Source organism: Cannabis sativa, chromosome 5 (assembly GCF_029168945.1).
Source record: "Cannabis sativa cultivar Pink pepper isolate KNU-18-1 chromosome 5, ASM2916894v1, whole genome shotgun sequence".
NCBI lineage: Eukaryota > Viridiplantae > Streptophyta > Magnoliopsida > Rosales > Cannabaceae > Cannabis > Cannabis sativa.
Window position 1 is genome coordinate 68,062,107 of NC_083605.1, and position 16,525 is coordinate 68,078,631.

At 32.4% G+C, this 16,525-nt stretch overlaps 2 protein-coding genes across 2 annotated transcripts; one reads left to right on the forward strand and one right to left on the reverse strand.

Moving 5' to 3' along the window:
• The first annotated feature begins 960 nt into the window (after window positions 1–960).
• Window positions 961–4,744, forward strand: LOC133038058 (subtilisin-like protease SBT3.5). Its single transcript, XM_061116067.1, has 9 exons — window positions 961–1,133; window positions 1,240–1,329; window positions 1,405–1,504; window positions 1,589–2,421; window positions 2,735–2,820; window positions 2,896–3,141; window positions 3,249–3,363; window positions 3,717–3,909; window positions 4,001–4,744. Exons 1-9 carry the CDS (start codon window positions 1,038–1,040, stop codon window positions 4,579–4,581), a joined length of 2,340 nt encoding a protein of 779 aa, XP_060972050.1. The 5' UTR covers window positions 961–1,037; the 3' UTR covers window positions 4,582–4,744.
• Window positions 4,745–7,754: 3,010 nt separating this feature from the next.
• Window positions 7,755–9,845, reverse strand: LOC133038059 (tubulin alpha chain). The gene is made up of 3 exons (XM_061116068.1): window positions 9,408–9,845; window positions 9,069–9,303; window positions 7,755–8,968 (listed from the first exon to the last, which is right to left on the reverse strand). Exons 1-3 carry the CDS (start codon window positions 9,498–9,500, stop codon window positions 7,941–7,943), a joined length of 1,356 nt encoding a protein of 451 aa, XP_060972051.1. The 5' UTR covers window positions 9,501–9,845; the 3' UTR covers window positions 7,755–7,940.
• Between the last annotated feature and the right edge of the window lie 6,680 nt (window positions 9,846–16,525).

Sequence of the window (16,525 nt, forward strand, 5' to 3'; positions counted from 1 at the left end):
ATAAATAAAAACTAAAGAGCAATGAATTCTACATATTTTAATTTATAATGATTAACTATTTACATGACGTGACACAATATTTGTTTGAAATGGTTTCTAATAACAATACTAATTAAGGAGAAAAATCATTGGCAAAATTGCTATTAATAAAAAGGCTATCTAGTATCTACTACGAGGGAAGACCTTTATTACAAGATAGAGTTGGTCTCGGCAAACCAACACTGAAACTTGCATAACAAGTCCAGGAATTCCACAAGTCCATCAATAATATGAGCACTCACAATAATTTATAAAATAGCTAGCTAAGAATTAAAGAAAAAGTCAAAAAAGTATATTTAATAAATGAGCTAAAATAATTTAAAATTTTACTTTATATATAGTGCTTAGTTAAATATAATTAAGTGTTATTTTAATTTTAGTATTTAATTATAATTTTTTATTATTATAATATATTTTATTTAATTGTAAGTACAAAAATAAATAAATATTATGTAATACATAATATTTTATTATATGTGTATATTATAAATATACTCTTTAAATAATTTAGAGAAAATTATAAAAAAAAAAAAAAATTAATGTATAGTATAATATAAATGTAAAATGAAATTATAAAAAAATTATAAAATATTTAGAAAGAGGGAAGTTGAGTTTTTAAAGTCCCCATTAATAATTATTATTTTAGGATAGGAAATTGGCATATTTTACCAAAAGTTGCATTATGTTGTCTTATGACTTATATGAGATAATTCTTTATTGCTATTGGACACCAATTATATTAGTAGCTACGATTGGTTAACGTTAAGAGTTATTATCTTAGTGACATGGTACACGATACTTTCTTTTGATTAATCAAAATGTGCATTAGTCCATCTGAAATTAATGCCTGACTTTTCAAATCTCTTAATTAGCTAGAACTTTATTCATATTGAATATTCAACTTTTCGCCAGAGACCGTTGCCTATATAAAAATAGGTGTTATAAGTTATAACAATGAAAATTTGACATCTCTAATTTAAAGAAGAAGCAGAGACAATATGAATATGAATTTCCCACTATTTACTAGTCTGCCGCTTCTTTTATTGTACTGCCTTATGATCACAACAATATTGGTGGAGGCCAACACTAACAATGTTCGTTTCTATTCATATTTCATAAATTATATCATTTCTGAAGTAAGTCTTCCATCTGGGTTATTTGTTATAATAAACTCTTCAAATTTTTCATTTTATGAGACAGGTTCACATTGTTTATATGGGAGAAAAGCAGCACCAGGATCCTGATTTGATCACTGATTCACATCATCACTTACTTGCCAAAATAGTTGGAAGGGCATAACAAATTATCTTTAATTAGAATGATTATTTTTGAGATTATGTTAATTGTTTTATTGACTTGTGTTGTAGTAAAGAGAGAGCTTCAGAATTGATGGTATACAGTTACAGACATGGCTTCTCTGGTTTTGCTGCTAAGCTCACTCAGTCTCAAGCTCAACATATTGCTGGTAATTAGCTTTTTCATGTCTCTGCAAATTATATATATATATATATGCAAATTATGTAACACTACAATATATGATGAACTTCAGAGTTACCGGGTGTTATTCGAGTCATACCAAACACAATCCACAAACTACAAACAACGAGGACTTGGGACTCTCTTGACCTCACAATAACTAAAGCACCTTCCAATCTTCTTCAGAAAACCAACAATGGCGATGGAGTTATTATAGGCGTATTCGACACAGGAATATGGCCAGAGTCTAAATCCTTTAGCCAAAATGGGCTCGGCCCAGTTTCCTCTCGCTGGAAAGGTGTATGCCAGTCTGGCCAAAGCTTCGACCCCAAAAAACACTGCAACCGAAAAATCATAGGAGCTCGGTGGTTTGTCAACGGGTTCTTGGCAGAGTACAATAAGCCCCTAAACGCATCAGGGGAGATCGAGTACTTATCCGCAAGAGACGCAAATGGGCACGGCACCCACACGGCTAGTACGGCAGCCGGTTCGTTTGTGGGCAATGCCAGCTACAAAGGCCTAGCCAACGGCACGGCACGCGGCGCTGCTTCGAAAGCGCCCGTGGCCGTATACAAGGTGTGCTGGAACTTCCTGGGCGGGCAGTGTTCTTCAGCGGATATACTCAAAGCCTTCGACGAGGCCATACACGATGGAGTGGATGTGCTGTCGCTGTCGATTGGGTTTAAGATTCCCATGTTTTCCGATGTGGATGAACGAGATGGCATCGCAACGGGGTCGTTTCACGCTATGGCCAGAGGGATTACTGTCGTTTGTGGAGCTGGGAACGACGGGCCTTCAGCTCAGACTGTACAGAACACTGCTCCTTGGATTTTGACCGTGGCGGCAAGCTCTATTGATCGAGCGTTTGTTAATTCTATTACTTTAGGAAACAATAAAACTTTAATGGTACTAATAATAACTCATGTTTATTTGTTTATATGTTTTCTTAGTTAGTTGAATTTGTTAGAGTAGCTTTAGTAGAAGTATTTCATGTATAGATATTTATACAAATATGTAACTATGTGGATGAACTTTGAGAAGTATACCACGTGGCTCAGGAATATGGAATATTCAACATTTAACGTATAACTAAACAGAGTTAACTTAGATTTATATAACTACAACGAAATGCTAACATAGTTATCTATCCTATAGTTACTTGTATGTATTTGGGGTTTAGTTTTGCTTAGTTAAGTGTTATGGTTGTTAATTATTTCAGGGAGAAGGTATCTATAAGGGAAGGGAGATTGGTTTGACTGGCTTGTTATATCCAGAGGCGAACGGGCTTGATCCAACTGCATCAGGGTAGCTAAAATATGCCACAATTATAACGAGTTTGAAGTAAGCATGGGTTGATGTATACCATTTTGGTTTTTGCAGAGTTTGTCAAGCTCTTCAGCTAAATCAGACCAAGGTTGCTGGACAAGTGGTGCTGTGCTTCACCTCAATGACTCGAAGAGTTGCTATAGTAAGTGCAGCAGCCACTGTTAAAGCAGGCGGTGGAGTTGGTCTTATTGTAGCCAAGCATCCAAGCAGTGCCTTATACCCATGTCCTGGTGATTTCCCTTGTATTGAAGTTGACTATGATGTTGGCACCAAAATCCTCTTTTACATTCGGTCAAACAGGTTAGATGTTTTGATACTATCATATCCTTTTGTTCCATTGTGTTTTGTTCTTTTGGAAAAAAAAAAAAAAAGTAACTTTTTTTTGTTTGTTTCATTTTCACACACAGAAATCCTCTAGTGAAGTTGAGCCCTTCCAAAACAGTTGTTGGAAGACCTTTATCAGCCGAAGTGGCCCATTTTTCATCAAGGGGACCTAACTCCATTGAACCTGCAATCCTCAAGGTTAATGACATTTATTATCCTTCTTTATTTGGTCTTAATGCAGTTGTTAAATGGTTTGAATCTGTTGAAACAATCAAAAGTTCATTAAATTTTGAGTTGAAGGGCTTTCATTGTTCATGAAGTTAATTAAGTAGAGTTAAAGAGACTTCAACACAATGTGTTGGTTCATATCTTACCACTAAAAAGTGTAACAAAAAAAAAATAATAAATAATAATTATGGCATCTCTAAAAATTGTTTAAATTGTGACGGAATATGTTTGAAGTTACAACAAACTTCATTACTGTATTATTTAGAACTAAAATTATATTAGTAATAACTTGTGACTAAATGTGCTAAGATTCTGTGTAACAGCCAGATATAGCTGCGCCCGGTGTGAACATCTTAGCTGCAACTTCTCCTCATGACCAATTTGCCGATGGCGAATACGTCATGCACTCAGGAACTTCCATGTCAACTCCCCACATTTCAGGCATTGTAGCTCTTCTAAAAGCATTGCATCCCACTTGGTCTCCTGCTGCCATTAAATCAGCACTTATCACAACTGGTATTACTCTTCTCTTCTCTTGACTTAGAATATGACTAACCCAAAAGCTCAATGATATACTTAATACTAATTGATGATTTTAATAATGTAGCACGGAGGACTAGTCCATCTGGTTCCCCAATAATTGCAGAAGGGTCACCCCAAAAACTGGCTGATCCATTCGATTATGGAGGAGGCATTGTAAATCCAAACGCAGCAGCTGAGCCTGGACTAGTTTATGACATGGGCATGGCTGACTACATTCATTATCTCTGTGCAATGCATTATAACAACACTGCCATATCTAGGCTTACAGGGAATGTCACAACTTGTCCAGTTCAAAAATTGTCTGTTCTAGATGTTAACTTACCTTCTATTATCATACCAAACATTAGGAGAGGTTCCATTACAGTAACAAGAACAGTCACAAATGTTGGAACACAAAACTCAACTTACAGACCAACAATTGAGCCTCCATCTGGTGTAGCTGTGTCAGTAAGGCCTGGTGTATTGATTTTTAACTCTACTGTTAAGAAGATCTCTTTCAAGGTCACATTCAATACAACTCTCCAAATGAATACTCAGTACTTGTTTGGGAGTTTAACTTGGTCAGACAGAGTGCATTTTGTGAGAATTCCTTTGGCTGTGAGAACAGAGATGTTTCAACCTTATGGTGATGGGTACTATAATTAAGGCCATTTATTAAGCTATTATGGAAAATTGGTCAATAAATTTGTTAGTATTTCTCACCTTGTTTCTTTATATTTGGAGTAAATATTCTTTAAAACTACCTTTATGAAGGGAATTTAGTTGAATTTCTCAATAAAAAAAATTCTGATACAGTTCTATTTATTTATTTTCAATGTTCTTGAGTTATTACAAATGTTGATACTAATTTTTGGTCACAAATAGTTACCCTTTAGTTGGTACCCATTATGGTGTTTGAGCATAGGTAAACAAGAGTTAAACATTAAAGTTATTCCAAATAGTAAAATGGTTAACAATAATAATATAATAAAAGAAGAATCTCTACTTATATTTTGGCCATTTAATCAACTACATGTGAAGGGTGAAGGTAACACTAATAGATTTATATGTGGTACAAACTTGGGGCTGTTTACTATGATAAAAATAGCAAAACTTTCTGAAGTAATTTTTGAAGAGAGAAAAAGTGTGGTATGAGGACCATATTCTAGAGCAAATTTTGAACACTCGACAATGGTGTCAAAATATAACACCGAACATATTCTAAGCTTGCATGTATATAGAGTTAAGACAAAAAAAAAATTAAAATAAATAATAATAATCAAGATAAAGTACACAATTCAATGTATAAATGTGACGCTAACTACCTCCATGCTCATTTTAGCTTGGCTTGTTCTTGTTCTGAATAGCCGGAGAACGGCAACAATGGTGGCAGCTAAGACTATAATGTTGGTTTTTACATCCATATCCTCCATGAATGTATATCATTATGATTCTATGAAACTGGTATTCAATTTTAACTTCAAAAATACATGAAAACGAAGATTTTCTTTAGTTCAGTTTTCGTTTCATATTCATATTGTCAATCTGGGGAAAAGAAGCACCATGATCCTGATTTGATCACAGATTCTGACAATGACTTGCTTGCCAAAATAATGGGAAGATAATTCTATAATCTATATAAATATATGTTGGATAGTATTGATTATTTTTAATGACTATTTATAGGTACTTTTAATATTTTTTTTTACATAAATAAAGAATTGCTAGTCTACATTTTGATCGTTATCATTAACTTTGTTTTTCTGTGTCTACATTTTGTTATTTTGAATCATCTAAATGGGATCATTTTTCTGCACAGATTTCCCTTGTAAAGTTGTTATTACAAGTTGTTAGAATTTGAGGATAAAATGAATGAGGTTCCATCTCAAAACTAAATAGCAATGGGAGGAGTAGCCCATTCCTTTTATATATTCTATTATTTTTCTACACATTGGTAATGTGGGACTCTCTAACATCCCCTCAAGATGGTAGTTATTTTACTTGCTCACCATCTTGGATAACTCGATCATAAGCGGCTCTTTTTTTAGCTCACTATCCCTGATCACAAGTGGCTCTTTTTGCTCTACTTTTCGGATCGGTATTTTTGAATTTTTGGTGGCTCTTTTTTATTTTTGGCTCACTATATCCCCGAATCACAAGTGGCTTATTTGACTTTGGCTCTTGGATCAATTTTTTTTGGATTTTTGGTGGCTCTTTTTTTTTCGGCTCTACTTCGATCGGTTTATTTTTTTGGGTTGGATAGTCACTAGAGATTTTTTTTGTTTGTTTTGCTCTGATACCATGTTAAAATTTGAGGATAAGATAAATGAAGTTCTATCTCAAAACGAATTGGCAATGGGAGAAGTAGCCCATTCATTCCTCTTATATATTCTATTATTTTTCCACACATTGGTAATGTGGGACTCTCTAACAAAAGTTGAACCCTTCCAAAACAGCCGTCAAGCAATTCCTTTTTCATGTTGGCCCATTTTGTGTAAATGCTAAGATGGTTTGAAACTGTGGAAACATTGACTATTAATCTCTTCATTAGTTTGAGCATAGAACATTGGTAAACTAGAGATATACATTGGTAAAGCTCTTGGTCTTTTCTTGTTGTTTCTTTGCATATAACTGCGCCGTGTGTGAAGATGGCGGATATGCTTTAAACTCAGTAACTTCAATAGCAACTCCCCGTGTTTCAGGCATTGTAGCTCTTCTGAAAACATTAAATCAGCACTTGCCACAACTCACAACCGGGTACTTATTATTCTGTTTTCACTTATTCAATAATCTCAGCAACAACAGGATTTTAGCCTTTGGCTCCAATTACTACCATATCACAGGACTGCATACTCCAACACCATTGTTGATGAAAAGAACTTTCCATATGTAAAACTTAAAAGTTACAGGTGCATTAACATTGATTTAGTGCAGCATGGACGACTAGTCTGGCTTGCGAATATTTGCTGAATGGTCTCCTAGAAAGCTGGCTGATCCATTGGACTTCGAAGGAGTAATTATAAATCCAAATGCAGCAGCTGATTACATTCATTACCTTTGTGTAATGCACTATAGCAACTCTACTATCTCTCAGCTTACAGGTAGCATTATGCAGTCTCCTGTTCAACAACCTTCTGTTCTAGATGATAATGTGCCTTCCATCACCATTCCAAGTATTACGAGTACTTCCATTACAGTGACCAGAATCGTCATGAATGTTGGAGCTCCAAACTCATTCATAGAGCAATAATAGAACCTCCTTTGGTGTAGTTATGTCACTAAACTAAAACCCCGAGTGTGGGTCTTCAATTCTACTGTTAAGGTCTCCTTCAAGGTTACAGTCTCCAAACTCACCAAATGAGTGCTGGGTACTTGTCTGGGGGCTTAAATTGGTCGGATAGAGTTCACACACGAATTCCCTTGCCTTTGAGGATTGAGATGTTTCAACCTTATGTTGACCAATACTGAATCTAATCCATGAAGTAGATATTGCATAGAGAGAGGATGCAGTTCTTTTATTTTTACCCTTTTCCATATCTAATTTTCTGCTTTGCTATGTCACACATGGCTATTTTGCCCATGCTTTAGTTGCTCTTCATTCATTCTCTCTCCCCAGTTATAAATCTCTCGCAAACTAAAATATCTCCACCTAATTGAGTTGAATAAGATCATCATCTGCTAATCAATCACAAAAATGTTCCAGCAAAAACCATAAACTCTAAAAAGATACATCAAAGAAGCGTGAGTTTCTACGTTCCATAATATTTGTTAAGACTTTATATCTGGTTCAATCCTCCAATTGCAAATGTGGCCAAAACATAACAATAATATGAATCAGATAAAAGAAACAGACAAAATATTATATGATAGGATAAAAATCATAGGATAGGTGATGCTGCAGAGCATAGTTTGTGCAGATATTAATCATATACACACAAAATTAAGCAAAACAGAAAACAAGTTCGATACAAGATAGAAATATAAATCCCAATAGACATTGTTTTTAGACACCATAGTCAAACACATCAGTACTCCTCGCCATCATCACCATCGTCACCCTCAGCAGACTCAGCACCAACTTCTTCATAATCCTTCTCAAGAGCAGCAAGGTCCTCACGAGCCTCCGAGAACTCACCTTCCTCCATGCCCTCACCCACGTACCAGTGAACAAAAGCTCGCTTAGCATACATGAGATCAAACTTGTGGTCAATCCTGGAGAACACTTCAGCCACACTGGTCGAGTTAGAGATCATACAAACAGCTCTCTGGACCTTGGCCAAGTCACCTCCCGGAACCACAGTTGGGGGCTGGTAATTGATACCGCACTTGAATCCAGTTGGGCACCAATCGACGAACTGAATTGTCCTCTTGGTCTTGATAGTGGCCACTGCGGCGTTAACATCTTTGGGAACGACGTCACCCCTGTACATCAAACAACAGGCCATGTATTTCCCATGGCGAGGGTCACATTTGGCCATCATGGAAGATGGCTCGAAAGCGCTGTTGGTGATCTCAGCCACGGATAGTTGCTCGTGGTAGGCTTTCTCGGCCGAGATCACAGGGGCAAACGACGAGAGCATGAAATGGATCCTTGGGTATGGAACCAGGTTGGTCTGGAACTCTGTGACATCGACATTGAGTGCTCCATCGAAACGTAGAGAGGCAGTGAGAGATGAGATAACCTGTGAGACGAGGCGGTTGAGGTTGGTGTAAGTGGGTCGTTCGATGTCTAGGGATCGACGGCAGATATCGTAGATGGCTTCGTTATCGAGAAGCACGGCCACATCGGTGTGTTCAAGAAGGGAGTGAGTCGAGAGAACACTGTTGTAAGGCTCCACCACAGATGTGGAGACCTGTGGAGACGGGTAAACGGTGAAACCCAACTTCGATTTCTTTCCGTAATCAACGGAGAGACGCTCCAACAGAAGGGATCCAAGCCCAGATCCGGTACCTCCACCGACGGCATTGAAGACCAAAAAGCCTTGGAGACCAGTACAGTTATCAGCGAGCTTTCGGATTCGGTCCAAACAGAGATCAACAATCTCTTTCCCAACTGAACAAAAAACAACAACGCAAGAGGAAAATTCATAAGTAAATTGCATACACGAGTCGAATCAAGAAATTAAAATCGGAAAAGAAAACTGAGGAATTACTGGTATAATGGCCACGGGCGAAGTTGTTGGCAGCATCTTCTTTGCCGCTAATAAGTTGCTCTGGATGGAAAAGCTGGCGGTATGTTCCGGTCCTCACCTCGTCAATAACTGTTGGCTCCAGATCAACAAACACGGCACGTGGAACGTGCTTTCCGGCGCCAGTTTCACTGAAGAAGGTGTTGAAGGCATCATCTCCTCCTCCGACGGTTTTGTCACCGGGCATTTGTCCATCGGGCTAAAATGAAATTGAAACAAAAACCTCCATTAACAACCATACAAATCGAGAATCAGGGTTCACAATCACAAATGAATCAAAAATTTGATGATCATTTTTTTTACCTGAATTCCATGCTCGAGGCAGTACAGCTCCCAGCAAGAGTTTCCGACCTGAATACCGGCCTGACCGATGTGGATCGAAATGCACTCTCTCATTTTCACAGATTGAGGAAAAGAACAAATCTGAGAATAAGAAGAAAAAAGGAGAAAGAAAATGAAACCCTAGATCGGCGTTTATCAAGACGCCTTTGGTAGTGGTGAAGTTTATCTTCGCATTGTGAGAATATATATACCAGCCCAATTCAAATCAGGGAAGGCCGTTTTAGACCATGGTTAGTTTTTTGAAATTTAACTGTGGTTAGTTGACCAGGGTTAGAGTTGCCAGCTAAGGAGGTGGGACCAAAACTAGTTGGATTGGTGGGTTGGGGCATGCCAATCTGGCCATCCTAAACTAAAATTAGGTAACGGAACCTTTTAACGGTGTTAGCAGAAGACTAATTATCATAGTGGTAGGGACAGAATAGTCTTTTCATCATACAAGAGACAATGAGTAGGACTTACGGCACCGTTACGGTTGAGCAATCTCTTAAAATTTTGCTTCAGTCTCACGTGTTCATGCTCCTTTTTAGGCTGCAATCATTTTGATTGTTTCTTATAAATAATGTAATTGGATCTACCTATCCAATAGAACATGATATATTTTAGGGTGCTTTTTTGGATGGGCTATTTACAAAAATATGGGAAAATGAAGATATGTTTTGATATATATGGCATAAAAACTTAATTGCCTTAAATATGGCATTTTTTTAGAAAAACTTACAAATATGGAAAAAGATCATGAGGAATGCCATAAAAAACTTTAAATTTGTGTTTCTTTTTATTTTCTTCTTTTTTTTTTTTTAAATAAAACACTAAAATAAATAAAAAATGACTAGATGTGTTTTTTTTTACAGAAATTAAACTTGTTTTTTTTATTTAAACTACTGTTTGTTTTTTTTTTTTTTCCTTTTTTCTTTGTTAAAAACTAATTATTTCATTAAAAGTATCAGGAAAAAAAAAACCAGTTTCATCAACATCATCCTGAAAAAAAAAACAATATAAAAAAATAATCTAAAAATAATACAAACTTTAAAAATTAGTTTCATCAACATTAAAAGAAACTAACAATTTAAAAGAATAAAAAAATAGTTTTATTATGTTATTTCAAATTTTTTATTTTAAGTTACTTTTTTTTTATTTTGTTTCTAGGTTCGAAACTTACACTTATTTTTTGTTTTTAATATTGGTATGCATGGTGTGTTGTTTTGATTATATTTGAGATTAGTTTTTTTTTTTTATTTTTTGTATTTTTGTGTGTGTGTATTTTTTTTATTTGATTGTTTGATGAAACTGGTTTCAGTTAACTTTATAATTAACATTTATATTTTGTTATGATTTTTTATAGCGTCAAAACTGGTTTCACAGGTTTTAACTGTTCTGTAATAGGGTTGCTCCATTTTTATGATATTTTTGTGTGTGTGTGTGTGTATTTTTTTTATTTGATTGTTTGATGAAACTGGTTTCAGTTAACTTTATAATTAACATTTATATTTTGTTATGATTTTTTATAGCGTCAAAACTGGTTTCATAGGTTTTAACTGTTCTGTAATAGGGTTGCTCCATTTTTATGATATTATTGTATTTTTTTTAGTTTGTATAAAACCAGTTTTATTATTGTATGATATTTGAACAACACTTTTTATTTATTTTATTTTAAATAATCAGTTTCTGACACACATATTATTTTATTATTTTCATAACTGGTTTTTTTTTAAGTAACTAGTTTTTATAACTGGTTTTTTTATTGTTGTTCATAATTGAGTTTTAAGTTTTAATTTTTTATTTTATTATTTCAAGAAACTAGTTTTTATTTGTTAGTTTTTATTTTGGTTGTTCTACTAACTGGTTTCTCACATTCCATTGTTTTTATTTTTTTGTTATTCTTTTATGGTTTTTATTGTATTTTTGTCTTTTTAATTTTCTTTGTTTCTTTTTTTCTCTTTGATTTTAATTTCTTTTTCTCTTTGTTATATTTGCTACATAATGTATGTTTTAATCAATTCTATTTTTTGAGCAAGCAAATAAAAATTAAATGCCAACATAAAGAATGAAGTTAGAAGTTTTTTTATTAAGTATTGATATAAAATTTATATGTTCAAAATTGATTTTTAAATTTAGTATCGTTTGTAAAAGTTTAATTATTAGTCATTGTGTAATTTTCATTATGTTATTGATGAAACTATTTTTTTTTTTTGCCTCTTTTAATGAAATAATTAGTTTCTTTTAATATTGATGAAACTGGTTTTTAAAGTTAGTATCGTTTTTAGATTGTAATTTTTTTTCATTATCTTGTTGATGAAACTATTTTTTTTTATTCTTTTAATGAAATTGTTAGTTTCTTTCAATATTGATGAAACTAGTTTTTAAAGTTTGTATTCTTTTTAGATTATGATTTTTTATATTATTTTTTTTATGATGATGTTGATGAAACTGGTTTTTTTTTTTTCTGGTGTTTTTAATAAAATGATTAGTTTTTAACAAAAAAAAAAACAAGTTTAATTTCTGTAAAAAATGAGATACAAAAATGTACACTTATTATATATATTTATATATATACAAAGAGAAAAAAAAAATAGTTTAAGAAAAAAAATTGAAAAAAAAAGAGAGACTTAAAGAGAAATTAGAAAAAAAAAAAAAAAATTAGAGATAGAGAAGAGAAAGAAAGAAAAAAAAAATCAGACTTAAAAAATGAAAGAAAAAAGAGAGCCAAAATTGACTAAAAAAATATATAAAAAAAGACAAAAAAAAAGTTTTTTAAAGCTTTAATAAGTAAAAAACAGTAAAAAAGAAAAAAAAATTAACAAAAGTATAAATGTAAAACTTTCTTTGTCTAATTATAAATGTAATGTTTAAAAAAAAAAGTTAGTATTTGGTGTAAATTTTCCAAATAGAAAGAAACCCTAAAATGTAAATGTAAAATAAATTAAAAAAAAAATAAAACTAATTAAGTTAGAAACAAAACATGAAATATGGGTTTGGATAATAGGTTTACAAAACTATGGCATATCAAATACCATAGAAAATCTTAAATGTGAAAAAATGCCATAGAAGAGTGGCAAACCTATAAATGCCATATTTTTGTAACTTTTTTACAAAATCCCATATTTCATGTAATTTTCACTTAAAACTTTATTTTAAGTAACAATATTTTGTTATTTAAGATAATTCTATGTTATTTTTTATATTTGTATCAACATTTTCATTACTTTCGAAACATATTTGAGAATTTAATGAGATACAATAAAGTATAAATATTTACTACATAACTTATGAGTGCAACTATAAGTATAATAATTTTCATAATATAACTAATGGTATAATGTTTAAAATACTATTTAGTTACTTTATCGTTTTTTAAAAAATATCTTAAAACAATTCTACTTTTTTTTACCTGAATAACTCTATTAAATAGACTTATTCTATATATATATGATTTAGTAACTCATCCATTACTTATTTAACAGTATCTAGATTACTTTTTTTAAGTAAATTTTCACGTTAATTGTAAGTATATTTAAGAAATTAATAATTATAATTACATAAAAAAGTTACTATTAAGTAATAATCACATATATATTTATATGTAAGTGTTACCTTTTAACTTTATCAACAAAATTAGTATAATAATAATTAAATACTATTTGGTATCCTTTATAAATTACTTTAAAAATTTATTGAAATTTTTCTATAACACAAACTTAGAAAAAATACAATATGTTAATTTTTAGTAGCTCGTGAAATTGGTTAGTTTATTAAATTTAAGTAAAATTTAAACTTTGATCATTCTTAAATTATTCTCATATAACATATGTGGTTAATCAAATATAAAAAAAAAATTAAAAAGTTACATATATTTTTTATCATCTTTATTGGTGAAGGTAAAAAAATATTTGCTTCTTACTATATTAAAATGATCATTTTGAAGAGTAAATCACAATAGTATAATTTTTAAACCTAAATAATTATTAATATGGCCGGAAAAAAATTTAAAACTTAAAAAAAAAAGTTTTTTATAATATTATAAAATAAAAAGACAAAAAAGAAAAAAAAAAATAGCTGTCAAATAATTGGATCCGTACCTCTGCTATTTAAGAAAAACAAAGCAAAATAATAAAAGGACAAAAAAAAATTGTTTGTCAGAGGAAGAAGGACCAGCGGTATTTTAATATGAAAATGGGCGGTATTACTATTAAAACCAACGGTATTTTGCATAATTAAATATCCGGGCAGAATTTTATAATTAAAATGAAATTTACGTCACTTGATGTAAATTTCTCTTTATATTATACTGTTATGAGATTTTACCTAAACTTTCTCCCCTGCCAAAAAAAAAAATTGTGATATTCGTTTAATTATCATGTGATATTACCGCTATGAGTTTTCTTTTGGTAAAGGAAATACTACTACTAAAATTTCTTTTTATGTCCATCATAAATGGACTAGATAAGTTTTTCCAGTTCATTTTGTGTTTGATATTATATCAAAAGACATTAAATATATATTTTTCGAATCTAACATTGTTAGACTAGATAAATATTTATCGACGTGATAATGGGACCTATGAGAAGAAGTTTTTCAAGTCCAATATTGTTGGACGTGAAGTAATTTCGTGTCCACCATTGTTGGACATGTATCTCTATTTTTATATAAAAAAATCAAATAATAAATATTTTAAATATTATAAAATTTAATATATTTTTTAAGTAATTAGAGAAAAATATTAAAAAAAAAATTAAATCTACATCAAATATTATATTACAAAATAATTAAAGACTCAGATTTTATATTATTTCATTTTTCTTTACTCTATTCTTTATTTTAATTTTTTAATTTTTTTTAAATAATTTTTTACGTGAACCAATAAAATTGTGCCACGTGTATATTGTGTCCATGTGGACAAGCCAACCTGGCACTTAACAGGTAAATTTGGACGGAAAGGGTAAATTGCTAACAGTTTCGTGGTTTTGGGGGTTTACCCGCAGAAATTTGGGTTGTGGGGGTTTAATGAAACCAAAACGAAAGTATTGGGGGTTTTGCTGCCATTTACCCTTCTTTATAATATCTCTTTAAAATAAACCTTAGAATATAATGTTTCATTTATAATTTATAAATTAAAAAAAAAAAAGTAAAACTTTTAGAATAGGTTGTTGGAGGCTCAAATTTGCTTTTTCTCGGACAAAAAAAGAGATAAGAAACAACTACCAGTGATGGGAATGACGACGGAACACCGACTGGAAAAGGACTGGCCCATCCATTTTTCGCCGGAGAAAATGAGTCACCCTCACCAAGCAACGTGATCTTTTCTCTTAGTCTATTTTTTACAGCATACAAGAGTATTATCATCATTGCTTCATATATAGAGAGAGAAACAAAACAAACATAAAACCTAAGGAGACCGATGACTAGTTTTGATGAGATAGTCGGTTGGTTTCAAGGTGACGGAGGCTGAGATCCAATAGCTTCAAATGTCGTCAACCACGAACCTCAACACCATGACTGTCGAGCATCAAACTCCGTCTCCGTTGATGACAAACCCAGACAACAAACGCCAATATCGCTTCAAAGACAAGAGAGAGAGAGAGAGAGAGAGAGAGAGAGAGAGAGAGACACTTTCAAATGCGAGATCTAGAGCCAACCCATCAGCCACAAACCCAGATCCAGCATCGCCCACCTACGTAGAATATATATATGTATAGAGAGAGAGAGAGAGAGAGAGAGAGAGAGAGAGAGAGAGAGAGAATTAGATAGATGTTGGTCGGAGCTCGTGCGAAGGAGATGAGACATCGACTGGTGCTTTGGTCCTTTTGTGTTGGAATATATTTTACAGGATCTAGATTTACTAACAAGTATGTTTATTAACATCCTAAATACGAAATTCTAAAACAATAGAATTTAAACACATATAAAGTTAAGAAACCTTTCATTGATTGCAGTGGAATAATATGTCTCCTCCCACTCAGATCTCTAACTCTTGTTCCTTTCTGTTGCAGAGTATTATCAAGATTTGAGCCCAATTCTTCTTCAAGTGTTGGATTCTTCACAGTCTTACACACTATGATTGAGTACTAGACTTGCTATAGGTGGGCATACACTTATTCACTATAGGCTCAAAATTTTTGAAGAACAATAAAAGAGATTATGAAAATAGAAGAAGAAAGAATGGTGACTCTCAAAAACTCTAGTTATCTGACAGAGGTCATATGAGTTGTTGGATAATAGACCATCATTTATTTTATACTATTCACCTAGAGTTAGGATTTAAATTATATGGAATAAAAAATGATAAAATAATAGCAAAAATAACCCTATAATGGTCGGCCATATAGACAGGCCCCTTTAGTTATAATTTTGCCATTTTTTTTAACCATTTATCTTTTATTTAACAAATATCATATTTTTCAATTTTAATCCTATAAACACCAAAACTATTAATGTAATAATTATAATTAATTATCAAATAAAATTATCATTGAACTTATTTATTAATTAGACTCCACAAAGTCTCTTAATTAACAAATAAACCCTAAAACCTCTTTTCTTCACAATTAAGCCATTGTTTAGTAAAAAATTCATAAACAACATCCCGAAAGCTCAAAAATGAGTACCCAACGTGCAGGTTGACAAATGGCCTAGTGCGTTGGGTTCTGCTTATCCGAATTTTATTCTATTTCGACCGTTCGTCTAATTTTTCACAATAACTAAAATTCATGAAGTCAAAGAAGTTAAATTCACAACTTCACATATCTCATTTCCAACATGGGAAAAACCACTCGAAAATGAAAAGTTTTGACTCTCATTTCCGTAAAACAGCAACATCTCCAAGAACTAATAACCAGCTTCGCCAAAACACGAAAATAGGCTAAGTGATGTCAAAATATCACTGAGACATAAAAAAAAGTACATCCTAAGGACGTTTCCCCACTCACCTAGTGTCCAAATGGATGTCATATGTCAACTTGGGCGTTGGGATGTCAACCTAGGCACTGGGTTATGAACTGCTTTCAGTAAAATAGCCATAACTCACTCAATATTAATTTGATTAATGCAATTCAACTTGCATTTTGAAAGTATTTCAATGCTCT

Coding starts and splice junctions, on each gene's coding strand:
- LOC133038059 (XM_061116068.1), bottom strand. CDS start 9,500: ATGAGAGAGTGCATTTCGATCCACATCGGTCAGGCCGGTATTCAGGTC. Junction 9,304..9,407: donor GCCTCGAGCATGGAATTCAG/GTAAAAAAAATG, acceptor ATTTCATTTTAG/CCCGATGGACAAATGCCCGG. Junction 8,969..9,068: donor CGCCCGTGGCCATTATACCA/GTAATTCCTCAG, acceptor TTTTTTGTTCAG/TTGGGAAAGAGATTGTTGAT.
- LOC133038058 (XM_061116067.1), top strand. CDS start 1,038: ATGAATATGAATTTCCCACTATTTACTAGTCTGCCGCTTCTTTTATTG. Junction 3,364..3,716: donor TTGAACCTGCAATCCTCAAG/GTTAATGACATT, acceptor TCTGTGTAACAG/CCAGATATAGCTGCGCCCGG. Junction 3,910..4,000: donor ATCAGCACTTATCACAACTG/GTATTACTCTTC, acceptor TTAATAATGTAG/CACGGAGGACTAGTCCATCT.